Source organism: Anguilla anguilla, chromosome 12, assembly GCF_013347855.1.
Source record: "Anguilla anguilla isolate fAngAng1 chromosome 12, fAngAng1.pri, whole genome shotgun sequence".
NCBI lineage: Eukaryota > Metazoa > Chordata > Actinopteri > Anguilliformes > Anguillidae > Anguilla > Anguilla anguilla.
Genome location: NC_049212.1, coordinates 1707562 through 1735493, shown reverse-complemented (window position 1 = coordinate 1735493; position 27932 = coordinate 1707562). Strand labels below are relative to the sequence as shown.

General features: G+C 45.6%; 1 protein-coding gene across 2 annotated transcripts in view; it reads left to right on the top strand.

Annotated features, from left to right (window-relative positions):
• gipr (gastric inhibitory polypeptide receptor) overlaps positions 1 to 27932 on the top strand; it is a 64561-nt gene that overhangs the window by 21535 nt on the left and 15094 nt on the right. For both annotated transcript variants that reach the window (XM_035385632.1, XM_035385631.1), the window contains 4 exons: positions 16321 to 16505; positions 20526 to 20622; positions 24149 to 24256; positions 24367 to 24488. In XM_035385632.1, the coding sequence (XP_035241523.1) occupies positions 16449 to 16505; positions 20526 to 20622; positions 24149 to 24256; positions 24367 to 24488 (384 nt within the window). In that variant the 5' untranslated portion in view covers positions 16321 to 16448. The remainder of the gene's footprint in view (positions 1 to 16320; positions 16506 to 20525; positions 20623 to 24148; positions 24257 to 24366; positions 24489 to 27932) is intronic.

Sequence of the window (27932 nt, the reverse complement as noted above, 5' to 3'; positions counted from 1 at the left end):
CACAAACAAGGCCATTTATGAAACTTGCAACCTGTCTTGTATTTCACTCTGCCCAGCTGAACTTACAACTGTTCTGGAATTGCTCTCTCCACACGTTTTTCAAGGGGACTATCAGATTTATAGCTCTTATCGGAATGGGTTGCTTTGTTGTGTGGTCTGCAAGTCCACGCTGACCAGCTTATATATTTTATCAAGTGTTCTGCATTATACACTGTTTATCATTGCAGTACAGTCCCAAAATATTCATACACCCTTCAAAACCAAATAGGCATTAAGTCATGGCTGAACTTGAATATTGCTTGAGACCTAAAATACTGCATTTCTTCCTTTTGGTGCATCAGTTTGGGCTCAATGGCCTGTTTATCTGTACACATCACTGAGCTCTGATGTCACACTGGCAGTGTGTGACGGACTGCTCATCTGTGCGCATCGCTGAGCTGTGATGTCACACTGACAGTGTTTGCTGGACTGCTCAGCTGTACACATCACTGAGCTGTGATGTCACACTGACAGCACTTAATGGACTGCTCAGTTGTACGCATCACTGAGCTGTGATGTCACACTGACAGTGTGTGATGGACTGCTCATCTGTGCGCATCGCTGAGCTGTGATGTCACACTGACAGTGTTTGCTGGACTGCTCAGCTGTACACATCACTGAGCTCTGATGCCACACTGACAGCGTGTGATGGACTGCTCATCTGTACGCATCACTGAGCTGTGATATCACACTGACAGCACTTAATGGACTGCTCAGTTGTACGCATCACTGAGCTGTGATGTCACACTGACAGTGTGTGATGTCATACCCAGTAGGGGCCCCCAATGTGAGGTATAGTTATAGCCTCAGATATAGCCAGAATGAGCTCCACACTGTTTCAGTTGTCTGGCTGTGAAGAGGATTACATGTGCAACCTGTGATTTCATTTCTCCTCTTTCTCCTCTTCTGCTAATCAGCAGATGTAGCTGTTTGCTTCTGATTGGCCCGAACAGGAATGACATTCTGAAAGAGAATTCTAGCTGCCCACTGTACCATGAGCACATCTGTTTAGTTGAAGTTGTGCAGTTTTTTACTGAATGTGTCCCACATGTTTCCATGTCCACTGTTTTTTTTTTTGAAGATGAACTGACAGGTGAAAAAACTCTAAGATATGGGCAGCAGTTTCTGGGCTCCTTTAGTAATGCCCCACAAGTGCAGTTAGGCACAACATGAGCTGCAAGGAGTTATGTATCAGCCCATGAAAACCACGTCAGACAGTCTGTCAGAACCAGGAAAATTAAAAACTTTGTTCTGACCTCCCTGGCTCCGCAGTCCGCCCCCACCCCACCACTCCTCCCGGCGCCATTTTGTCTAGGGGCTTGCTGCTGACCTTAGTGAGCCGGTTTAGAGAGACCTTTGGCAGCTCTGCTCACAACAGATCTGCAGGTCAGATTTTCAGCTCCTCAGAACAAGGAAGTGATCTTCCGGTGTCAGAATGGCAGCTCCCTTTTAGAAAAGCCTGATGCCCTTATTGTGCCAAAAAGAGAAGTTGGTGTTAAAAATGAACAGCTTGCAAGCTGTGACAGTTCTGTACCATGCGTCAGTCACTGCATGAATCCAACTTGAGCTGTTTTCTTTTCCAGAGCTGGCAGATGTGTAGTCTTGTTTATGAGCTTTTTAGAGAATAGAAACAATACTTTATGGGTGGAGAGTGTTTTGATAGTTGTGTCTTTCCCTTTCCCTTCCTCTGAGCGTGGAACATTAGTGTAATGTTGTAGGACAGACTAGGATAAAAAAAAGAAGAATACTTGCATTTGTACGATGTGGAGCCTTAGGCTATGTGATGGTGCTGTTTGGTGCTTAAAATCACTTAGTATGTTTTGAATTTAATCTAAGACTTTCCCTTGGTGGTCTAGTGACTGGTTTTAGTTTTTGCAAATCAAGCAACAGACTGGGGACAAATTAAAGAAAAAAACATAATAACTGAGTGGAGACACAAAACAAATGCAGATGCTTTGACAATTAAGCAATCAACAGCCTATCATACTCTGTGGCATGTATAAAAATGCTGAGCCCAGTTGACCTCGATTTTGGATCAAGACGGCGAGAGGAACAGATCTAAGTGACTTAGAGGGTTAATTAGTGGGGCATGGATGGGAGGAGCTACAGTCACAAAGACTGCTCAACTGGCTAGTGTTTCTATAGGAACACTGACTAAAGTGACATGCTTTTAGATCTATGGGAACGACATCAGTAAATAGGGTAGGAAATTGTGGTTGGAAACTTGACCGTGATCTGAATGCATTAGTATGTATGTAAGAAAAAGCCTGGTAACTGAAAATGTCAATGCAGGATGTGATCAGACTGTGAGCAACAACAGTCCATCGACATCTACATACAGAGGGATACTATAGTAGGGTTGCAGTGCATAAACCCCGAATGCACATTTGAGAGTTCAGTGGTACAAACCATAGGCACTGGTCTACAGAGATGTGGAAAAAAGTGACATTGTCAAATGAGTCATCTACCATATTCTTGACAAGTGGGCGAATGCTTGTTTGGTGTACACCAAGAGAACGGTACAGGCCTGAATGCTTGACCCCTACATTGAGGGGGTCTGGTGGCTCTGTTATGCTGTGGGGGGCATTTTCCTGGCATGGTTTGGGTCCACTTATCTCCTTAGAGGGAAGAGTCACTGCAAATCAATACAAAGTTATTCTGAGTGAACACCTTTATCCTATGATGACACATTTCTATCCTGTTGGCTGTGGTCTCTTTCAGGATGACAGTGCCCCCATCCACAGGGCATGAGGGGTCACTGAATGGTTTGAGGAGTATGATAAGGATGTGAGTCATATGCTATGGCCTTCACAATCACCAGATCTCCACCCAATTGTACACCTATGGGAGATTTTGGACCGACGTGTTAGACAGCACTCTCCACCACCATCATCAAAACACCAAATGAGGGAATATCTTTTGGTGTTCATCCATCCAGTAAAGTTCCCGAGACATGTAGAGCTGTTCTGGTGGCTTGTGGTGGCCCAACATCTTACAAAGACACTTTATGTTGGTTTTCCCTATAATTTGTCCCCCGTCTAAAGTTTTGAATTCACGGCTTGTCCAGATTGTAAAAGACTTTGTATTTCTTGGGGGGGCCATGGGAGAAAGATAACTCTTTAGTATGGATTTGGCATTGGCAAGTATATAAAGCCTCTGAGCTTGCATAAATTCTTTACCTGGTAGTCAGGGTGGAGCTATTTCATCTGAGGGATTTCTATGAGGAAAGTAAGTGTGGTGTGATCTATTTTAAATCAGAGGCTGTCTATTTAAGGCTGTATGCTAATCAATTCAATAAATATTGCATTAGGGATATTGTACACCTTTAGAAGCCAAGTATCACAGGCAGGCATCCAAGCATGCCCCCCCACCCCGCCCACTCCATTCACACACACACACACACACACACACACCGGTCCTCCACTCCTATGTCAATCATTGAAATGGTTCTTGGCATTGTGTCACTGGCTGTTACTGGAGTGCATAGACTGACACTCAAATAGGACCTTAAACACTGATAGAAATCAGAGTGCATAGACTGACACTCAAATAGAACCTTAAACACTGATTGAAATCAGAGTGCATAGACTGACACTCAAATAGAACCTTAAACACTGATAGAAATCAGAGTGCATAGACTGACACTCAAATAGAACCTTAAACACTGATAGAAATCAGAGTGCATAGATGACACTCGAATAGGGCCTTAAACGCTGTTTTAAATCTTTGTGTCATAAAGGTGAGCGGTCTTGTTGGCTGGCTGGTTTTAACTCATGTGAGTTCTTCCTAATTACCTTCACAGATTTAATTTTACACAAATTATACATCTTGCTTCTCTTTTTAATATATCTCTAGGGTAGAGACTTCCAGTCCAAAATAATATGTACAAACGTGCAAAACAAATGATTTTTCATCAGAAAACTAGAGGTCTAGATGATTACTCTTTTGCAAGTAAATAGCCTATAACGTTGTTCCGAGAAAGTTTAATGGTCTGTGTGCTAACATGCAAATTATATGATATATTTTCGCCTTCTAAAAATGTTAGTATAATATGATATATGATATGATATATAATATAGCTGAGCATAGTGTCAACAAATTAGTAATGATTGGATGACAAAGGACCATCACAGAAATGTTGGCTGTTGGTTGACCAGTAAAATACTGTTGAAAACTGAGGGCTGAATAGTTTTGTCAGTGTCCAGCTGGAGTGGCAGTGATGATTATGTTGTTTTTGTTTGGTTGTAATACCATAGCAACTGGAAGTGCTTCGTCAGGTACATTTTAACTGTGAATGCATGAGACATGGGTTTAATTGCACTTAGCTATTTTGGGAAGATTTATTTCTGCTAGTCAGTAGTGTGAATAAATGAAGTGTGCTGGTCTGTTCATTGAAGACGTTTAGGCCAGAGATCCATTCATTTTATGTCAGTATTGTTTAAATTCTGTACCAGTCAATCAGGAAGGCTGCCTTCCACAAACATGTAAAAACATACCTTTGCAGACTACACCTCCGTGTTCTCTTTATTTTGTAGGTCTGGAGGCGCGCATGTTGACACTGGTGCTTATATAAGCGTAGCTTCACGTAGCTTAGTGTGTCTCCAGCTTTTCTGAAGCTTGCTTGCAGTGTGAAATGCACTTCTATCAGCCGCTGTGGCTAAAAGCATCTGTAATTAACTAAACTGGAAATGGTTTGTCATGATTCTTGTTTTCATTTGTTTTGAAAGGTGAAGCTCAATTCAGAAACAAAGACAGAAAATGACGTGTCAGTCATTAATAGGAGAGGAGACTACGTCACAGGTTCAGAGTACTGGGTAGGGCATTGGGCTTATAGTGAAACCTGTGTGACTGTCCTCCACAACTGCCTTCATTTACCGTCCCCACCCCCTTAGAAATGTCTTTCTTAATTATACTGTACTATACGTTTGTGAACGATGCTATATGCTATAATGTTTACTATATGACTGACTTTGATAGTTTTCCCCTTTACCCCTCGTGAGTTCCTCAGTGTCGAAAAAGAGCCTTTCCTGAGAACAGCCGTGAACAAAAATATTTTCAGCATGAATTTGATTGCTTTGCCTGAAGTGGCCCTACCATCAGGAAAAGGGGAACGTCACCCTTTTTATATTTTTATAAATGTGCGACACCATCAGGGTACAAAGATTATCTTATGGGTCTTTCTTACCCTGAAGTTATGAAATCAGAAGTTATAATCAGTTAAACTCAACACTATTACAGCAAAAAAAATGAATGATGATGTAGTTTATAGTAAAATCGATTGGTGTAGACTGAAGAAACACAGTCTGGAAAACAGTTATTCTCAGTTATTCTCTGATTTATTAATGACTAACAGGTTGCTTTTGCATGAAAAATGCTTATTTAGTGTTTAAAATTCAGTGAAGAAGTTTTATCATGGGGGAGGGGGGGGGGGCAGGGCGGGTCATATTTGACCTTGTCAAACCAGGGGAGGGAACCAGGATAAACAGGCTGATCACCGTCAGAGCTGCGTACAGAGATGTACGTTTACTTACCGTTATTACATACGCCCAGATAAATATTTGCCTGGCAGAGGTAAAGTATGTTGAAATCACAGAGGGGCAGGGGTGTAATTCTGATACCCAGACTGATGAACAATATTTTATCCAATCAGGTCATTGACCTCTACCCATAGAGGAAATATTGACCTGAAATTCTTTGAACATCACCATTCCACTGGAACAGTTGCATAGAGCAGTTTTCTAAGAGCAAGAAGAAAGAGAACACATGAACACACCAAGGGAGCAGCTGGTCTTAGAAGAAGGAAAAACATTTGCTTCTTGTAGACGAATGAGGTGATGAAGAATGACAGGGTTACTCACTCATTTGCATCAGCATCATTCTGGTGGAGAAGCAAGTGGACACAGATCTGTGCCCTGAGATCTGTGACACACGGAAGACACTCCCTGGCCTTGTGTCTGTAATCGTGACCCCTTGTCTTGACGAGCGATAATAAGAGAACTGAAGTGGTGTGCATTACTGAGAAACATGTCTGTTGATGTTGCTGTCTCACCGCATCAGTTTAAAACGGAATATGTTCCTTTGACTGACATACAAGAGGCGCGGCCTGGGAGAATGCCTGTCTGAACATGAAAAGCTATTCATGTACCACTCCACTCCATCATGCGCTGAAGCAGTGGCAGTAGAAGTGACTAGCTCTTCGGGGCTGTTGTTGTGGAAATGCCTCTTTCTGAAGAGAATTTCAAGAACAGAAATGATTAATCGTCTCCTTTTGTAATGTTTAATTAAGGGTCGCTTGCGCGGAGTTTCGCTGCCAGTCTGTTGGATTTCCTATGTGGACAGTTGGAGACAGCATACGCTCTGGCATTAATTTGCATGGCAAATCCCAAAACTTTTGTAAGGAAAAGCAACAACCCTTTTTTTTTGTCAAATTGGACTTTCTTTCTGGTTATGGACGGAAAGGGGCAAGCTTGTAACGACAAATCACATTTTTGACTGGTGGATACAAAAGGAAATTCATTGCATTGTTGTGTTTTGTGCATTTAGTCATTTTTTGACTTTCTGTCAATTCAAATAAAGTAGGCAGAATAAGAGATGATGTCATAATGTGTTTGCTTTATAGGGAGGCGTTGATCTCCGCTGGTCAGTGGGAAGTGCAGCTGTCACGGTTGAGCAGTCTTTGCCTATTGGGCCAGAAACTCTCCAGACTTGCCACTACTCGTTTCCTTTGTTTTGATGGATAGGAGCTGTCTTTATAGTTCAAGGGTGTTTGAGTGAGTCCTCCCTTTTTCCACCCCTTTTTGGGATTTCCCTCCTCTTTGGTTATAGTTGTGTTTTTAATATTGCATTGAGTTTGCAGTGTTCTAACAATATTTCTGTAATGCCGTAGCAATATTCCCGACATTTCACACTGATGGTCTTCTGCTATCTTGGTCAGACTCCCCACCAGTCTGTTCAGATATGCATGCCTGTGTTTGACTGTAGCATTCAATCCGCTGGAGAAGCGGATGGGTCTCGGCTGCACCAGCTGGTGGAGAGAGTTATGATTTTAATTTCTGTGTTTACCCTGGATTAACAAAGTGTTTAAGAGGGTTTAACAGAGGACAAAATTAAAGAAATCTGCCATTGGAGGAACTGGCACCAGCTGGAAAGCGGGCCGGCTACGGGCGGCACACGGGAAAGTGGTCACGCCGTTTCACTTACTTGTGTCTTTATTATTTTAGCTTCTTGTTTTAGTTTATTGTTTTTGCCTGGAACCCGTGAGGAAGAAGTATGAAGAGAGTAATTTACTGTATTTAATTTCATGTTTGAGTGGGTGCACTCTCTCTCTCCATGCAGCGTCCAACGGTGTTCGCCGGCACTGCCACATCTCCCTCCTTGCTCGAACCAATCTCCAGAAATAAAAACAAAATGAAAATCATACCCGAGCGCTCGGTGTGAGCTCCCGGTCTCGGCCCCGAACTGTGGAGAGCAGCACACCTTTAAGCACCTGGGCTGATTAGCTAACGCAACCCAGGTGCGTGTTCTCTCTCCACCAATCCGCTTCTCCGGCGGACCGAATGCTACATTGGCAGAATTAGCACATTCCATCATGAGGCATGCTGTCTTCATCTTAACCAAATGCTTGATGGAATAGTTAAATAAATCATGGAATGTTTCTGAAATGAGCTCTTTTTCAGTATTTTTTTTTTGCTGTTTTCTTAGGACAAAATTACACTTTTAGTTAACGTGAGAGAAATTGACTAAAATCTTACGTGATCTTGCCTAGAAGATGATAAAGTAGTTGAGCTGTATATCACTACAGGTATGTGTGTCATGGTGATCAAAGTATTTCCTTTTCACACTAAGCTTTCTTTTCTTGCACAAATACAAGCAAAATGTTTTAGACTGAATCCATTTTACTTCAACCCCACTGATGTTGTGCATATCCTATCATCCTGTATATAATTTATATCAACATTTGCCTGCTTTTCTATCACACGTTTTATTCTTGTGCACTTGTTATATGTCCAGTTACTCTTTTATGTATGTTAATTTGTGGTTTCATGAATTATTGTAATTTTTTATTGCCAATTACTGTTTTACACAATTGTGCCATTTTTATTTTGGTATCTTGGTCGCCTTCTTTTATTATATGTTTATTTCCGTGTTATACATGTACATGGGACTCATGCTAATGAGGCTTCTTTCTCAAGTGACCCTGTTTAGATAAAGGGTAAATAAATCGTTAATCATGCTGTGTCCCTATTTCTGTATTTGTATTTATTTCATTTTCTGATCAATTGCTTCACCAATAGTGATGATAGCACACCCTAATTCTACTTGTTGACCAATCTGCAGCAATTGTATACAGGGAAGGAACCGAATACAATTGCAATAACACAAAGTAATTAAAAGGCTGAAATTGTGTTTCCGTGTGGTATGCTTTGGCACAGTTACAAATCCTTGTTCTTTTGGCTCTTTTAGAAAATGATTTTCTCTGATATTAATGAAGGGCCAGAGCCAGGCATGCTAAGGGTAACATTTATCTGAAGGATTATCATGCTCCTATACTCCTGTTCAGTAGGGAGGCAGGTTTATGTCATTAGACTGGCATAAGCTTTTACATCATAACTCACGAGCAGCCTGTTTTCACTGTCTGACTGTTTGCTGAACTACTTGCACAGACAGAGTGTTACATTGGGTTTTTTACAACCTCTATGAGCTTACTATTTAAGCTCATAATGATTTGGGATCCGCCCAGACAACACAGTTTTCCCATGTAAACAGTATGAGTGTAAACTGTAAACTCCCAGCACTCATGTAGAGGTGCAGGATTGTGTAAGGCAGTTGGAAGTGGCCCCTACACCAATACAGATGGGCAGCCCTGCCAGAAATGCCAGCTTTGTGACTCTCAGTTTTTGCTGAGATTGGGTTGCCTCATGTTGCTTTGACAACTCACATATCAAAGAACTGATTGTCAGGCTTGTTTTATAGCTAACATACTGCTAATTGGAATTCAAACTAATATGGCTCATATGTGTATATATATATATATGCAGTGAGACCCATAAGGTTTGGGACAAAGACATTTTTTCTTGATTTGAGTCTTTACTCCGAAATTTTATATTTTCAATCCAAAATTCACTTGTGGACAGTGCACATTTTCATTCTTTATTAAAGGGTATTTTAATACACTTTGGGTCCCGTGTGTGGAAATTACAGCACTTTGCATGCATAGTTCCCCCATTTAAGGGCACCATAATGTGGGACTGGTGGCTTCACAGGTGTTTCTGATTGGTCAGGTGTGTTCAGTCATTTCCTTAGTGCAGATTTAAGAGAGCTTCCAATATCTAGTCCGGAGTACACAGGCAAATCAAGAAATATATATGTCTTTGTCCCAAGCTTTGTGGAGTTAACTATACATATATTTGTTACACACACACACACCAGCACAACTGGGCTTTCCAGGTTTGGAAACTCTGGGGGAAAGTGTTATATCTTCTGATGCAGCTTACTATGAAAACATGGCTGATTTATGCTGAATAATAACAAATATAAAACTGCAGACATTTTTGCACAAGCACAGATTGAAGTGGTATGCAAGACTAGTATTTAAATCAGGGTTACTTTTAAAGGCTTTGATGAAGAATCTGTTAAAATGAAAGAAACCTCGAAGGAAAGAATAAAAAAATAAAAAAACTCATTGTGCTATCTTGAAAATTAATAAATGGCACAAAGACAAGATTTCATTGGAATTTAGTGTTTCAAGTTTAAAACAAATTAAGCTATTAAATCTTAATATTCGTTTGCTAAACAATGACTTTTATGCTTTGGAAATCACATTTTGGCTGATGGACATACAGCAGAATGTGATACAGACAGAATGTTTAATGGCATTCAACAGAAAGCAGTTTCTGAAGAAAGAGCTTGGGTTTAGGGACAGTATTGACTGATGAATTGTCTCTGGCAGAAGAGGTGTGCTTTCTGTGCGGTGACAGTACATGGAATCTGTGGGCAGGGGGAGGATCTCTCACCTGCCTGTCAGGTCCAGCTGTTTTACTGTAGCTCTGTTAACATGAGAGAAAACTAGATTTCCTGAAACATCCTCTACATCTTTATTTTCTAAAAATCTGTTGGTGCATGTCCTTATACACATCCATATCTTTTCTGTGTTAAATGGTTTTTTATTGTGTTTATTGTGTTCGTGTGCATATACTTATGTCCCATGCAGGTAATCTGGTAATTTCATCTCTTCTTGTGAGTAGTCCTTCTATTTTTAAATATTTGATGTACAGTATGGTAACAAGAAATGTGTGGAGTTGTGAAAAATTGAGTTTGAACGTCTTTAGCCTAGGTGCATGTAAAGTTTCGGCCTCAACTGTAACTACTAAGATGGCTGGGCGAAATTCAAGACAGCCTGTTTTGTATGGTTGTACTTTTTGAGTGCATACTGTGTGATAGCCAGTATGAATGATATTGGAGGTGGATCTTATTGCTGGCTTGGGGATACTGTTTGAAAAAAGAGACCTGTCCCTAGCTTGAACTTGTGATGTACAATTGCCCTTGTAAAGTTGTGCTTTTTGTTTTGGCCAAAAAATAGCATATTTCATATTTAGCATTTGCACAGTTTGGCTCATGTTTCCACACATGAAAAATTTTATCCACAACCTATCTGTACAGATTTGGACATATACATATTTTCATGCCATTGTTTTTCCTCTTTGTAAACATTTATGGGACTTCTGCTGTATAAATGAAGTATGAGTTGAAATACTCTCTCTTAATGTTTATCTCATTTGGGATTAAATTCACTACTGCATGAGCAAACAGGTTCAGTCATTCTCTCACAGTGTCCTGGTTCAGCAAGTTGTGATCAGACCCTCTTTAAAATTAGCATAAACATTTTCTTTGAGGAAGGAGATTCTTTGAAATTCAATTGACAGCACTGCTGATTTTCATTATTCAGGCACAGATTTAGAGCCATTATGATCTCTGTGTAAACTTAAAGCATCTTCACACTGTTGCTTTAGCTCAAGGGAAGAATTTACTTTGAATAAACCGACTGCTGTTTATTTAATGGTGATCATACGTACAAACCTGGTTTTGTTCAAAACATGACATCTATTTTAAGTATTCAGCCTTATTAGGCCATCTGATGCTCCCCAGAAAATCCTTGTTTTTGTGTTGTCATTCAGTGGTTTGATAATTAAAAACTCTAGAGTTTCTGTAGGCCAAAGTAACATTGAAGAATGCAAAATTGGCAACTGAGGCCGTTAAACCTGCTCACTACCCTCCATTGGCTGCCTGTTATAGCTCGCATCAAATTTAAAACATTGGTCCTAGCATACCAGGCAGTCAAGGGATCAACCCCAGCATACCTCCACAAGATATTCAAACCCTACATGCCAGCCAGATCCCTCCGTTCTGCTACCTCAGGACGCCTGGCACCTCCCCCTCTTCGCACCTGTGCTTCCCGAACACGTCTCCTGTCTGTTCTGGCCCTACGATGGTGGAACGACCTCCCCGTGGAGGTCAGAACAGCTGAGACACTGACCCACTTCAAGCGACGACTGAAGACTCACCTCTTCAGGCTGCACCTCTCCCCATCCCTCCCTACCTCCCTGTAAACGACTGTAAGCTTAGGGTTGTAACTAGGTAGCTGTTTTGTAGGTGACTTAGTTTATGCACCTTAACTACTGCTTGTATTTTTGCATAGACTGCGTTGTTGCTGTTCTCGTTTGTGTTAGTGTTAAACAGTTTAACCTTCAGAGTCCAAGTTGAACTATGCGTTTGTTCCCTGCACTTGGACCGGTACTTCTCTCTAGGGTTTTCGACACACTTGTTCCTGGTTATGGTTATACACTTTGTTGTACGTCGCTCTGGATAAGAGCGTCTGCCAAATGCCTGTAATGTAATGTAATGTAATGTAAACCTCCAGACACATTTGTTGCAGTATCATCTGTCTTTAAGGCATAGAATTGGATACAGGTCAGGAAAAATACAAGATTACTTCAATACCCAAGGATGGGAAATCAGTGTCTTTACCATCTCATGTTTTGGTCATCATCTTGATGAATGCATGTTAATTTCTTGGGTTCATATGACAAAATAAGTATCTTTTTTATTTATTAAAATGAAAAAGAAAACAATTGCACTATTTATGTAAATGAAAGAAAATGCATTTGCCAAAATGAAAATGATCAAATGAAGCTTTATGTTTTCCTATTTGAGATTCAGTCATTATAAATTATAAATAAAATACTCACCGGATAAAAAAATCATTTTTATCCGGTGAGTATTTTACACCCTACAGGCCACTCCCTACTACAGGAGGGCAAATGACCATTTTACATCCAACAGACCACACACAGTACTGCAGGTATCTGAGTCATTGTTTGGAAAAGCAGTCTGAATATAGCTGTCAGTCTGTAGCTGTCAGTCTGAATGTAGCTGGCAGTCTGTACCTGGCAGTCTGAATGTAGCTGGCAGTCTGTAGCTGCCAGTCTGAATGTAGCTGGCAGTCTGTACCTGGCAGTCTGAATGTAGCTGGCAGTCTGTAGCTGCCAGTCTGAATGTAGCTGGCAGTCTGTACCTGGCAGTCTGAATGTAGCTGACAGTCTGTAGCTGGAAGTCTGAATGTGGCCGGAAGTCTGTAGCTGGCAGTCTGAATGTGGCCGACAGTCTGTAGCTGGCAGTCTGAATGTGGCTGGCAGTCTGTAGCTGGAAGTCTGAATGTAGCTGGCAGTCTGTAGCAGGCAGTCTGAATGTAACTGACAGTCTGTAGCTGACAGTCTGAATGTAGCTGGCAGTCTGTAGCTGACAGTCTGAATGTAGCTGTCAGTATGTAGCTGGCAGTCTGTAGCTGGCAGTCTGTAGCTGGAAGTCTATAGCTGGCAGTCTGAATGTAGCTGGCAGTCTGTAGCTGAGAGTCTGAATGTAGCTGTCAGTATGTGACTGACAGTCTGTAGCTGACAGTCTGAATGTAGCTGGCAGTCTGTAGCTGACAGTCTGAATGTAGCGGGAAGTCTGTAGCTGGAAGTCTGTAGCGGGCAGTCTGAATGTAGCTGGCAGTCTGTAGCTGGCGGTCTGAATGTGGCTGGCAGTCTGTAGCTGGCAGTCTGAATGTAGCTGACAGTCTGTAGCTGGCGGTCTAAATGTAGCTGGCAGTCTGTAGCTGACAGTCTGAATGTAGCGGGAAGTCTGTAGCGGGTAGTCTGTAGCTGGCAGTCTGAATGTAGCTGGCAGTCTGTAGCTGGCGGTCTGAATGTGGCTGGCAGTCTGTAGCGGGCAGTCTGAATGTAGCTGGTTAGTCTGTAGCTGGCAGTCTGAATGTAGCTGGCAGTCTGTAGCTGGCAATCTGAATGTAGCTGACAGTCTGTAGCTGGCAGTCTAAATGTAGCTGGCAGTCTGTAGCTGGCGGTCTGAATGTAGCTGGCAGTCTGTAGCTGGCAGTCTGAATGTAGCTGGCAGTCTGTAGCTGGCAGTCTGAATGTAGCTGGCAGTCTGTAGCTGGCGGTCTGAATGTGGCTGGCAGTCTGTAGCTGTCAGTCTGTAGCTGGCAGTCTGTAGCAGGCAGTCTGAATGTAGCGGGAAGTCTGTAGCTGGCAGTCTGTAGCAGGCAGTCTGAATGTAGCTGGCAGTCTGTAGCTGGCAGTCTGAATGTAGCTGGCAGTCTGTAGCTGGTGGTCTGAATGTGGCTGGAAGTCTGTAGCTGTCAGTCTGTAGCTGGCAGTCTGTAGCAGGCAGTCTGAATGTAGCGGGAAGTCTGTAGCTGGCAGTCTGTAGCAGGCAGTCTGAATGTAGCGGGCAGTCTGTAGCTGGCAGTCTGTAGCAGGCAGTCTGAATGTAGCTGACAGTCTGTAGCTGGCAGTCTGTAGCAGGCAGTCTGAATGTAGCTGACAGTCTGTAGCTGGCAGTCTGAATGTAGCTGGCAGTCTGTAGCTGGCAGTCTGAATGTAACTGACAGTCTGTAGCGGGCAGTCTTAATGTAGGTGTAAGTCTGTAGCCGGCAGTCTGAATGTAGCTGGCAGTATGTGGGTGTCTGAGTCATTGTTGGAAAAAGCAAATGTAATGTCCTCCCAGAACACCTCAGCTCTGTTTAACCGACCTTATTCCCAGGGAAATGAGGCCAGAGGTGTCCCATTGTTTTGTCAACTAACTGAGACATTCAGGAAACCCAGCTGCTTTTTTGCTTTAGCAGACTTTATCGTATTTTTTTTTACTAACTGATTAGTTTATGGTGACAGATATTAGTATTATAATAAAATAAAACCGGAAGTGCATACTGTCTTGCATGTGTGTACAGAGAAATTACGTTTATTTCTCAGGGGTGATATTGGGAGTTGAAGTCCAAACCTGGCGTGAAATTGAAGCATTTTATGACTGCGGACTTTACCTCCCAGGCGTCAACAGAGAACTCCTAATCTTCACATAGTCTTTCTGACTCTTTGCCTCCTTCCAGGCCAAATGCTGTAATGTTCGATGTTGAAAAATGAGAAGCTCATACATCATGGCAGCGTTGAATGCATGGGGTGGTGCTGAGTTTGTTAGAACACCACCCGATCCCCCATTCCTTCAGAACAGCCTAAACGTCCTCATGGAAATGTTCTCTCTGCTGTCCCTTGGCCCTGTCTGAAAATAAAATAAACAACATCAACCATTTGTAAAATATACACAAGTAATAGAGGATCATTAGTATAACCAAGTAAACCATAGTCATGCATAAAGCCCGGATGAATGGCTTATTGAGGCTGAGGAATCTCCGGGCTTCCTTGTGATTATAGGGTCAGCTGACAAGTTGTGAATTGGTCTGGAATGTGGGTTCAAATTCCCGAACTGCTGTTTGTACATAGCATGAAGAATGGGCCATAGAACACAGCGTGTAAATTATATAACGTGTTTGTGTGTGTGTGCATGCGTGTGGGTGCGTTTTTTTTTTTGCGTGTGTGGGTGTGTTTGTGTGTGCGCATGTGTGTGTGGGTGTGTGTTTGTGTGTGCGTGCGTGTGTGCGCATGTGTGAGTGCGTGCTTGCATGTGTGTGTGTGTTTCCATGTGTGTGTGTGTGCGTGTGCGTGTGCGTGTGTGCGTGTGTGTGTGTGTGTGTTTGCATGTGTGCGTGTGTGCGTGTGCGTGTTTGTTTGCATGTGTGGGTGTGTTTGTGTGTGCGCATGTGTGTGTGGGTGTGTGTGTGTTTGTGCGTGTGTGCGCATATGTGTGCGCATGTGTGAGTGCGTGCTTGCATGTGTGCATGTGTGTGCGTGTATGTGTGTGTGTTTGCATTGGTGGGCGTGTGTGCGTGTATGTGTGTGTGTTTGCATGTGTGTGTGTGTGAGTGTGTGCGTGTTTGTGTGTGTGTTTGCATGCGTGCGTGTGTGCGTGTATGTGTGTGTGTGTTTGCATGCGTGCGTGTGTTTGTGTGTGTGCGTGTATGTGTGTGTTTGCATGTGTGTGCATGTGTGCGTGTATGTGTGTGTGTGTGTGCGTGTGTGTGCGTGTTTGCATTGGTGGGCGTGTATGTGTGTGTGTGTGTTTGCATGCGTGTGTGTGCGTGTATGTGTGTGTGTTTGCATGTGTGTGCGTGTATGTGTGTGTGTGTGCGTGTATGTGTGTGTGTTTTCACGCGTGCGTGTGTGCGTGTGTGTGTCTGTGTTTGCATGTGTGTGCGTGTGTGTGTCTGTGTTTGCATGTGTGTGCGTGTGTGCGTGTATGTGTGTGTGTGTGCGTGTGTGTGCGTGTATGTGTGTGTTTGCATGTGTGTGCATGTGTGCGTGTATGTGTGTGTGTGTGCGTGTGTGTGCGTGTTTGCATTGGTGGGCGTGTATGTGTGTGTGTGTGTGTTTGCATGCGTGTGTGTGTGCGTGTATGTGTGTGTGTTTGCATGTGTGTGCATGTGTGCGTGTATGTGTGTGTGTGCGTGTGTGTGCGTGTATGTGTGTGTGTTTGCATTGGTGTGCGTGTGTGCGTGTATGTGTGTGTGTGTGTGCGTGTATGTGTGTGTGTTTGCATGCGTGCGTGTGTGCGTGTGTGCGTGTGCGCTTGGGCAGCAGTGTAGTATAATGGATAAGGAACTGGTTCTGTAACCTAAAGACCACAGGTTCAGTTCCCAGGTAGGACACGTTGTACCCTTGTGCAAGGCACATACCTGCTTAATTGCTCCAGTACATATCCAGCTGTGTAAATGGATGCAGTGTAAATGCTATAGAAAGTGTTGTGTAAGTCGCTCTGGATAAGAGCGTCTGCTAAATGCCTGTAATGTAAGGTAATGTAATGTAATGTAATGTATGCGTGTCTGTGTGTTTGCAGGCCGTTGGCTGTGGGTCAGACTCCTGAGGCATGGCCAGGGTTCGAGCCACTCGGGCCGGGCCGCTGCGGTGATGCCACGCCTCTAGGTGGATCCGGCCCCGCCCCCCACCCCAGTGCCCACCTCAGCAATGTGGGCACATCCTACCGCTGTCTTCCTCACTGTCTTCATCCTGTGCAGAACACAGGTAAGGACAGGCCTAGGGCCTGCCCCTCACCTAACATGGACTGTTCCAGAAACTAACACAATGGTCACTTACTGCAGGACGCATAATTGGGAGCTAATGAAGCAATAAACACAGTAACCCTTCGCCTATTTAAACTGACCCCACTCTCTGAGAAAAATAGGGTTATTTGTAGAGGTCTGCATGGGCTTGAAATTTAAGCCCGAATCCGACTCGTACCTGCGACTTTTGAGACCCAACCGGACCAAGCCCGACTGGTACTGCCAAATTTGGGCCTAACCCTAACCAGCCCAACCCGAAACCGAAATCGCTCACGGGCGCGGTTTTCAATGCTTTGCTCGCTTCAGTTCAGTTATAGCAATAATTATCAGAGTGCAATTGGCTGTATTTTATTTCCATATGGGACAGTAAACAGTAGCTACACAGCTTACCAAGGCACAGCGACCCATCAGCAGAGCAGTGTGATTAACAAATAAACTGCTTGACTTACTGGTTAATAGTGATCAAGCACTGATCACATCCAGTGTTTGTCAGCTGGCTTACCAGACATGTTTGCTTTAGCTTACATATCTCACTAGTGCCTTCACTGCCAACAAGGTTTCTGCTATTTCTTGGGTGGTATCTCTTAAGTTCAGTAGAATCAGTTTTCTTGCTATCATAGGTCAGAACAGCATTGCAATCCCTACACTGTACGTGGCCAGTGAGCTTTTTATCTGTTGTCACAGAAAGGTTATAATATTTCTACAACAAAGCCACTTCTTGAATTTTAAGAAGTTTAAGAAGTTCTCTCTTTGTAAACTTAGACATGGACTAAAAAAGCCTGTGGACTGTGCAAAACAAGTTAAAAGAACTTTATTTCTTGAAATAAAAATGCAGTTAGGGTAATAATTTATTTTCACTTAATAGAAAACAAACCCGAACCTGAACCAAGCCCGAAATTGTCCCTGGGGGAAAAAGCGAGCTGAACGCGGTCTGAAACCAGACACTGTGGTCCCGTCGGGCTCGAGTCAGATTGCAGTAAATTCCATTCAATTCAATTCATTTGTAGAGAACTTTTCACAGAGATACTGCTACAAAGACGCTTTTCTTAAGAAATACAAAATTGGGCAAAAATCAAGGCCTTAACCCCAAAAAGCAAGCATTTCAGTTATAAAACCAAACAGACAAACAAAAAAAAAACCCTCAGTGAGAAGAAAAACACTCAAAGGGTGGTGAGAAAAATTAGATATCCAGGGTGAGCCTGCTCCCTACTGGCCTGCCTGAGGGCGAGCCCACTCCCTACTGGCCTGCCTGAGGGCGAGCCCACTCCCTACTGGCCTGCCCATGGGCAAGCTCACTCCCTACTGCCCTGCCCGAGGGTGAGCTCACTCCCCACTCCCTACTGGCCTGCCTGAGGGCGAGCCCACTCCCTACTGGCCTGCCCGAGGGCGAGCCCACTCCCTACTGGCCTGCCCGAGGGCGAGCCCACTCCCTACTGGCCTGCCCAAGAGTGAGCCCACTCCCTACTCCCTACTGGCCTGCCCGAGGGCGAGCCCACTCCCTACTGGCCTGCCCAAGAGTGAGCCCACTCCCTACTCCCTACTGGCCTGCCCGAGGGCGAGCCCACTCCCCACTCCCTACTGGCCTGCCCGAGGGCGAGCCCACTCCCTACTGGCCTGCCCGAGGGTGAGCCCACTCCCTACTGGCCTGCCCGTGGGTGAGTCCACTCCCTACTGGCCTGCCCGAGGGCGAGCCCACTCCATACTGGCCTGCCCAAGAGTGAGCCCACTCCCCACTCCCAACTGGCCTGCCTGAGGGCGAGCCCACTCCCTACTGGCCTGCCCGAGGGCGAGCCCACTCCCTACTGGCCTGCCCAAGGGTGAGCCAACTCCCTACTGGCCTGCCCGAGGGCGAGCCCACTCCCTACTGGCCTGCCCGAGGGCGAGCCCACTCCCTACTGGCCTGCCTGAGGGCGAGCCCACTCCCCACTCCCTACTGGCCTGCCTGTGGGTGAGCCCGCGCCCCACTCCCTACTGGCCTGCCTGAGGGCGAACCCACTCCCTACTGGCCCACCTGAGGGCGAGCCCACTCCCCACTCCCTACTGGCCTGCCTGAGGGTGAGCCCACTCCCTACTGGCCTGCCCGTGGGCAAGCTCACTCCCTACTGCCCTGCCCGAGGGTGAGCCCACTCCCCACTCCCTACTGGCCTGCCTGAGGGCGAGCCCACTCCCTACTGGCCTGCCTGAGGGCGAGCCCACTCCCTACTGGCCTGCCCGAGGGCGAGCCCACTCCCTACTGGCCTGCCCAAGAGTGAGCCCACTCCCTACTCCCTACTGGCCTGCCCGAGGGCGAGCCCACTCCCCACTCCCTACTGGCCTGCCCGAGGGCGAGCCCACTCCCTACTGGCCTGCCCGAGGGCGAGCCCACTCCCTACTGGCCTGCCCGTGGGTGAGCCCACTCCCTACTGGCCTGCCCGAGGGCGAGCCCACTCCATACTGGCCTGCCCAAGAGTGAGCCCACTCCCCACTCCCAACTGGCCTGCCTGAGGGCGAGCCCACTCCCTACTGGCCTGCCCGAGGGCGAGCCCACTCCCTACTGGCCTGCCCAAGGGTGAGCCAACTCCCTACTGGCCTGCCCGAGGGCGAGCCCACTCCCTACTGGCCTGCCCGAGGGCGAGCCCACTCCCTACTGGCCTGCCTGAGGGCGAGCCCACTCCCCACTCCCTACTGGCCTGCCTGTGGGTGAGCCCACTCCCTACTGGCCTGCCCAAGGGTGAGCCTACGCCCCACTCCCTACTGGCCTGCCTGAGGGCGAGCCCACTCCCCACTCCCTACTGGCCTGCCCGAGGGTGAGCCCACTCCCCGTTCCCTACTGGCCTGCCCGAGGGCGAACCCACTCCCTACTGGCCCAACTGAGGGCGAGCCCACTCCCCACTCCGTACTGGCCCACCTGAGGGCGAACCCACTCCCTGCTGGCCTGCCCGAAGGCGAGCCCACTCCCTACTGGCCTGCCCGAGGGTGAGCCCACTCCCTACTGGCCTGCCTGAGGGCGAGCCCACTCCCTACTGGCCTGCCTGAGGGCGAGCCCACTTCCTACTGGCCTGCCTGAGGGTGAGCCCACTCCCTACTGGCCTGCCCGAGGGTGAGCCCACTCCCTACTGGCCTGCCCGAGGGTGAGCCCACGCCCCACTCCCTACTGACCCACCTGAGGGCGAGCCTACTCCCTACTGGCCTGCCCGAGGGCGAGCCCACTCCCTACTGGCCTGCCCGTGGACGAGCCCACTCCCCACTCCCTACTGGCCTGCCCGTGGACGAGCCCACTCCTCGCTCCCTACTGGCCTACCTGGTGTCATAGATAAGATGGAATGGATGGTCGCAGATATGAGGGATCTAGCAGAGCAAAATGGGCTGGGCAGGTTACAGTCAGGGGTAGTTAGCTGGTAAAATAGACTAATCACAGAGGTCTATAGTAATATCAATTCAGAGGGGTGTGGTGACGCATGTCACCATCCAGGCCAAACCTATTTAAGTGGATATTAAGCTCCTCCTGATGAGGGTAACTGAAGCAGATATATTATAATAATGCTTGATAAATCCACTCAATTGCAAACAGAGATATATCTTGGGTTTTGTTATTTCATTTGCACTTTGAGGAGGATTTCAATTTGAAGGATGCCTTCTCAAGTTAAGGTCATTTGATAGTTGTTACAGTGGCAGAGTGACATTGATTATGTTTTAATGCCCCTTGCAGGTGTTATTAATGGAAGCAAATGAAGCAGCGCTGTCTTAAATCACCCCAGGAGACGCCTGTCTCCTCTCCCTCTCCTCCGTCATTTATTACCTGCGATCACGGAGCGATGTGGCTAATGTTCACAGCAGGGCGCGGATGTGAGTTATGGGGTGAGGGAGTAGGGACCGTAGAGTTGCGTGTACACTGAGACACGTCACATGCTAACACTGACCAGCGTGTCTTAAACCCGGGACGGCCCGTGTGGACCGTGACCCTGGCGTCAGTTTGATCACACTCTGCTGTTCTGACCCACAGCTTACGGCCGGGAAGACCGTGAAAGACACCGTGGAGGAATGGAGCAAATATCGGACTGAATGCCTGCTGAAAATGAGCGTGGACCCCACCCCCTCAGGTAGCACAGAAACAACGCTCTGAAACGTTCTAGGAGCAAGGCCAGAATAAAATAATCAAGGAGGTCTTTAAGACATAAGCTTAAAAGATTTAAAGTAAAGATACGTTTAAATGAAAGCTTATAAACCTGCTTGGATTGGTCAACTCTGAAATTACTCAGTTGGATTTCCATACTGGTATTCCAGTGCTTGCCTCTTTTTTTAATCAGTGTGGATCAATGTGGACATTTGGCTTATGTATCCACAAATGACAGCCTAGAATGGACCTCATAAAAATTATAGTTACATAAATGAGACAAATTAATACTATGCATAGATCTTGCATCACAAATATAAATCAGAACACAACCTTGGTGTCATCCTGATTTAAGGTTTGATAAATCTCATTATGAAGGCTTTACAGACATGCTACTTCCAGCTAATAAATCTATAGCGGTTATCCATGTTTTCCCTTTGTTATGACCTGGTCTGGGTCAGACTGTGCGCAACAGGGTGAATGATAAGGGAAATGGGTAGGGAAACGTACTGCAACCTGACCAGTAACCCCTATCTGCCTACCCAAATCTAACTGAAAGCTGGCTAGTCTTCGAAGGGTACTGGGCACAGGCAGCATTGAACTCTGAACTTCGGACAGTTAGCCAATAGTCTGAAACCAAAAGACGAAATAGCGTATTCTCCACGGATTATTAAGTCTCCAGAAACTAATCGGGTACTATACAATGAGCAGAGGGCAAAACGAGAGTCAAGGCTGAGAACGAGCGTACGAACGAACGAACGAACGAGTCAAAACGAATTCCAATCAGCAAACAAGCAGAGGGACTATGTGAGAACCCGAATCAAATCACAGAGCAAAACCATGGGGCAAACCAACTAGAAGGGCTAAGGCAAGAATCAGAGTCGAAGGGAACGAGTCAGCAGTCACACACAAGATCTAATCAGCAAAGAAACCAGACGGAAACGGCCAATCAGATGACAAACCAAAAAGACAAATACACATACGCAACAGAGACAAATGTAAACACAAACTCAAGACAGGGGGCATAGCACCTTCAGTAGGCTGTGGTAGGATTATTGCAGTGACCTGTACTCATCTGATGTTTTTATGGGTTTATCTTGGCTCCAGTGGTTCAAAATTCTACTGCCAGGCTTCTTAAAACATTCACATAACCCCAGTCCTTGGTCAGCCAGTAGGTCTATGGGTAGACCTGATTTTAAGATCTTATTGATTGCTTTTACAGCACTACTCTAATGTTACACAGTGCAGTGCAGATGCAGTTCTCTTGATGTGCTCTTAAGTCATCAAACAAAGGCTACTACACGTTCCTACTATTCAACCGGAAACCAGAGGCCACCTTACCCTCACACTGCAGGTTTCTAAGCCTGAAAACATCAGTGCGAAACATTCTGCTCTTGTAAAAACACATTTTTGTGTCTCACTTTGAGTTGTGTATCACTTTATCCCTGACTAGCTATTATAACCTCATTTAATGGCTTGATTATTGTACTGATTGCCTTTCTTTGTCTGTTTTCATGTTTGTTGTTGTGTTTAAATAAGTTTGCCTTTTTCTTTATTCATTTTTGTTTCATATGGAAAATTCTTTGGAAACTGCATGGACAGCACTGCATAAATAAAGTTATTTTTGTCAGTGCTTGGCGGAGATAAAGTCAGGGTATCATAATTTGAATGTTTTCTTTTGGGAGACACAGTATATTGTACATCTTTGTAATTCAAAATGCTTTTATCTGCAGTGACGTTTTCAGATAGTAGGGAGGCTGCACAGTGCGTGACATACCTTCGGGCTGAGGCGCTTCTATGCTCAAGGGCATTAATCAGTTTCTCCCTCTTAGCCTGACTGACTGACTGATAAGGACTCCCCCAGGAATACAGAAACCAAATTGGACATTGGCAGTGAAATTGGCCTGAGGTTTGGAATCTAAGCCTAAGCCAGTTTTTAGTAACACAGAACTCGATGATATTCAGAATAATTACGTATCCGCCATACATTCGCTCATTTAAACTTTAAACTAAGCTGTTGAAGGATGACTCTGCAATGAGCTCAGCTTATTCTCAAGTAAGAAAGAAGGGTGAACTCAGGACATTTTGGCAGTGAATGATCGTTACTCAGGATGAAATACATGAGTTATCCTGCCAAAGAATTAATGGAAATTCAGCATCCAAGATCATGTTGAAGCACCATAGAATATAATTGTTGGACCTAGATTGCATATTGTCAGGTTTCTGTTGTTTCTGCAGTGCTGTCTTTATAGCCTTTATTTCATCTTTACTGCTGCACAGACCACTTCGAATACATGACCTTGCTGTTAACTGAAAATCCTTTTTTGAAGATGAACTTCAGAAGATGCTCATTTATCTCCTGTGGAGTCACAGTTGCGCACGTGAGCTCCCTGTGCTTGTAGCTGTACGCCTTGGCTCATTCGGCCAGGCACTGGGGCACATTAGGAGAGGCTCTGCGCTGATATAATACCCTGCTGGGGGCTTGCACAAGGAAGGGTTTGGAAAGGCAACACTGAACCATTCAGTCATTCAGACTGTGGATTAACACAACATGTCATTGCTGTGCGTACAGTGCTGTAAAAGTATTTGGCCCCTTCCTGATTTCCTCTATTATTGCATATTTGTCACACGGTTTCAGATCTTCAGACAAAATGTCATATTAGACAAAGAGAACCTGAGTAGACACAAAACGATTTTTTTAAATGAAAAAGTTATCAAACACCCTCATCACCCATGTGAAAAATAATTCTCCCCTTGAACTGGTTGCACCACCTTTAGCAGCAATAACAGGAACCAAATGCTTCCTATAATTTCATATCAGTCTTACAAATCGCTGTGGAGGAATTTTTGCCCACTCTTCTTTGTAGAAACTTCACTTTTTTTTTTTAGCCATTCAGATGTAGATCACTGTCTTGCTGAAAAACAAATCACACTTCAGCTTCAGCTCACAGTCAGATGACCAGATATTCTCCATAAGAACTTTCTGGTACAGAGCAGACTTAATTGCTCCTTAATGCCAAGTCATCAAGGTCCCAAGCAAAGCATCCATCCCCACACCATCACACTACCACCACCATATTTGACTGTTGGTATGATGTTCTTACTGTAAAATGCTGTATTTGCTTAACTCCAGATATAATGGAACCTGTGTCGTCCAAAAGGTTCCAGTTTTGACTCATGTGTCCATAGAACGTTATCCCAAAAGGCTTGGGGATCATCCAGTTGCTTTTTTTTTCAAATCCGAGACAGGCATTGATGTTTCTCTTGGTGAGCAGTAGCTTCTGCCTTGCTATTGTCCCATGAATCCCATTTTTACCCAGTCTCTTTCTTATAGTGGAGTCATGAAGCTGGAATTCATATAGAACGGACGTACAATATGTTATGATGCCACTGGCATGTTCTGTGCAAATGGTGGCAAGATGCAATATGTGGCATCAGCAACATGTGCGTGTCCCCCCCCCCCCCCCCCCATTGCGTTTTAACATGGCCTCCCGCATGCTCTTCCCCTCCAGGGTTATTCTGTCGCCGTATGTTTGACATGTACGCCTGCTGGACTGACGGACAGCCCAACACGACGGTCCGAGTTCCGTGCCCCTGGTACCTCCCCTGGCACGATCAAGGTACCCGCAGGATGGACGTTTCATTGGTACCTACAGTAAATGGCGGGATGCGGTGTTCTAGAATGATGATGATTTCCCCTGATGACTGACTCCGCCCCCGGCCTCCGCAGTGCGTCATGGCTTCGTGCTCCGTGAGTGTGGGCCGGACGGGCGGTGGGCCACCAACAGCACCAGCCTCACCTGGCGGGACCACTCCCAGTGTAGCGCGGACGACAGCCAGCAAACCGCACAGGTACGGCTAACTGAGCAACCGCAGCAGGCCGAGAGACGATCGGACCGTTTATGGGACTGCATTGTGTGCTCAACAAGGGGAGGGCCTGCTGGAGATTAGTCTGCTGGCTAGCTGGGATTACTGGTTTAGTGGACATGAACCATCTATTAGCATTTTGGACATATATACGTACAACACATCGTCAACAGAGCATGAATGACAACTAAAAGAGTAAGTAAAAACAGTAATCCCTTTATTTTTATAGATGCAATTTTGAATATTACATTGAGTTATTTATGTCCTTAGTAGGACATCTAATATTTGTGATAACTTTTGACAGATATATCTTCACAATAACTGGTTTAGCACATTAACCAGCTGTATATGTAGATGTCTGTAGATGCGATGCAGATGAGAGTCCCTTGTTCAACGGTGGAAAACTGCCATCTGGGATCCAAAAACACATCCCTTTGGTCCACAGGATAGTTCTCCTGCCCCCACGATGTTCCACTTCTGAACAAAAGTGCAATAGGGACGTGGGTTTGGAGCGGATCGGCACCACTTATATGTAAAACCACTTGAACCATAAAACTCAAACCAGCTGGCTCCACTCCTTCAGCTGAAGAATTTAATATGCATCCGCTGTGCTGTTGACAGGCCTGAATGCACATCACTGTCATCTTGCTCATGAGAGCCAGAGAAAGGCCTCAGCACAGCCAGAGAAAGGCCCCAGCACAGCCAGAGAAAGGCCTCCAGCACAGACAGAGAAAGGCCCCAACACAGCCAGAGAAAGGCCTCCAGCACAGACAGAGAAAGGCCCCAACACAGCCAGAGAAAGGCCTCCAGCACAGCCAGAGAAAGGCCCCAGCACAGCCAGAGAAAGGCCCCAGCACAGCCAGAGAAAGACCTCAGCACAGCCAGAGAAAGGCCCCAACACAGCCAGAGAAAGGCCTCCCTCCAGCAGCCAGAAAAAGGCCCCAGCACAGCCAGAGAAAGGCCCCAGCACAGCCAGAGAAAGGCCTCCAGCACAGCCAGAGAAAGGCCTCAGCACAGCCAGAGAAAGGCCCCAACACAGCCAGAGAAAGGCCTCCCTCCAGCAGCCAGAGAAAGGCCCCAGCAGCCAGAAAAAGGCCTCCAGCACAGCCAGAGAAAGGCCCCAGCACAGCCAGAGAAAGGCCCCAGCACAGCCAGAGAAAGGCCTCAGCACAGCCAGAGAAAGGCCCCAACACAGCTAGAGAAAGGCCTCCAGCAGCCAGAGAAAGGCCTCCAGCACAGCCAGAGAAAGGCCTCCAGCAGCCAGAGAAAAGCCTCAGCACAGCCAGATAAAGGCCTCAGCACAGCCAGAGAAAGGCCCCAGCACAGCCAGAGAAAGGCCCCAGCACAGCCAGTGCACAGGAACACTGTCATAACCAAACATTTGGAAGAGCAAATATCTTTCAGTAAGAAACCTTTGGGAGATCCTGATGAAGGAATCATTGTGTCTGCTGGTGTTTGTGTGTCCTTAGCACACACCTGTTCTGCGTTTGCCGTATCCCCAGAGCATTTAGCTCAAATGGAATCGCCCTGAAGGGAAAGCTGAGTTAAATAGAACTTCAAAAGGACAGAACCCACACCTCAAAACACATTATAACTCATCATACATTCTAACAGAACCAGCACTTGATCACACTTCATTAGTATAATTTAATTTACCCTTTCAAATCTGCAGCCTTTCCCCAAAATGCTATGGAACTTTACTGTTCAAGTCGGCATTGCAGGTAACTTGCTCTGGCAGTTTACCCATTCAAGACAAAGCAAGATTGACAGAGAAGTTCAGTTTCAGCATTAATGAGGCCAATCATAACATTAACGGATGAAGCAGGAAAACCTCAGTCCTTGCTAACACATCCTTCCAGCTACATTGCTTCTTACCACTGCAAAAACATAAGAAAGTAAGCAAAGTATATAGGCCAAACAAATGATACCTTACTAACTAGCTACACTAGCTGGCTAACACAGTGTTACATCTACGATACTTATGAAATATTTTCCAAATTCCCATAGGTGTAGTCATACATGCTCATTAAAATGTGGCAGGATGTTAGATTGTATTCACTTTTTCCTTTGCCAGCTACTTAACATTTGGCTTAGCTTCACTTGCTAGTGGACAAAAGTTAAAATCTGACCTTGCCAGTAATGTCTTAGTTAAGCTCTTGGTCTGCTTCCGTCCCATTGTTAGCTGTTTTATTTGACTGCTGCTTGTTCTGAGCGCGATTACTGGCACCGTAATGTGTGAATGCTGTCAACACGTTAAAATTATGGACAGTCACTGGTTGTTGTGAACAAGAGAAGCCACTAGCATTGCCAGAAAACTTAGTCAGGCAAAGTTACCTGCTTCATGTGTGAAAGTGACTATTGACTTGTCACAACTCCCAGCATTTGAGCCTAGTGAAAGAGTCAAATGTGTCTGCATCTAGAATCAAGGCCTTCACTTGACAAAGAAATGGTTTTAAATTTTATGGGGAAAAATCTGATTTAATCTTGGACAATATTAGCTCTGGAGCGGTCATCAGCCAATCAGAGAGTTGGCCCTCTCAAACATGTTAAAGTGGACAAAACATTTTAAAGTGTCCTTGAGAAAGACACCTAACCTCTAATTGCTCCTGTTGAGCTGGTTGGTGCCTTGGATGGCTGCCTGCTGCTGTGTGTGTGTGTGTGAATGGGTGAATGAGAGGGTGCGTGTGTGTGTGTGTAAAGGCTTATGCTGAAAGTGCAGTAAGTAGCACTGTCGCCTCACAGTAAGGTTTGTGGGTTCAAATCTCAGCTTGGGGCCTTTCTGTGTGGAGCATGTTCTCCCCGTGTCCGCATGGGTTTCCTCCGGGTACTCCGGTTTCCTCCCACAGTCCAAAGACATGCAGGTAGGCTAATTGGAGACCCTAAATTTCCCATAGGTATGAGTGTGTGAGTGAATGGTGTGTGTGCCCTGTGATAGATTGGCGGCCTGACCAGGGTATATTCCTGCCTCTCGTCCAATGCACGCTGGGATAGGCTCCAGCACCCCCCGCGACCCTGACCAGGATAAGTGGGTATAGATAATGGATGGATGGATGTTTTGTGCAGCTGTAGTTGCTGAAAAAAGTGCTATGTAAATCCAATCCATTTAAATGCAGTCCATTATCCACTATGGAGTTCTTAAAACTTGGCTGTGAACGGGAAGAGCGAAGATCTTGTGTGCGTGTGTTTCTATGTTTGGAAGCCAATGTGATGTTTTGTGAATAGAATGGATGCTCTTACTCTCTTGGAGTGCCAGGGATATCCTACCAGTATTCCCCCTGACAGATCATAGAGCTGATGCCCCCAGGAGCAGTATGTCCCCTGACAGATCATAGAGCTGATGCCCCCAGGGGCAGTATGCCCCCTGACAGATCATAGAGCTGATGCCCCCAGGTGCAGTATGCCCCCTGACAGATCATAGAGCTGATGCCC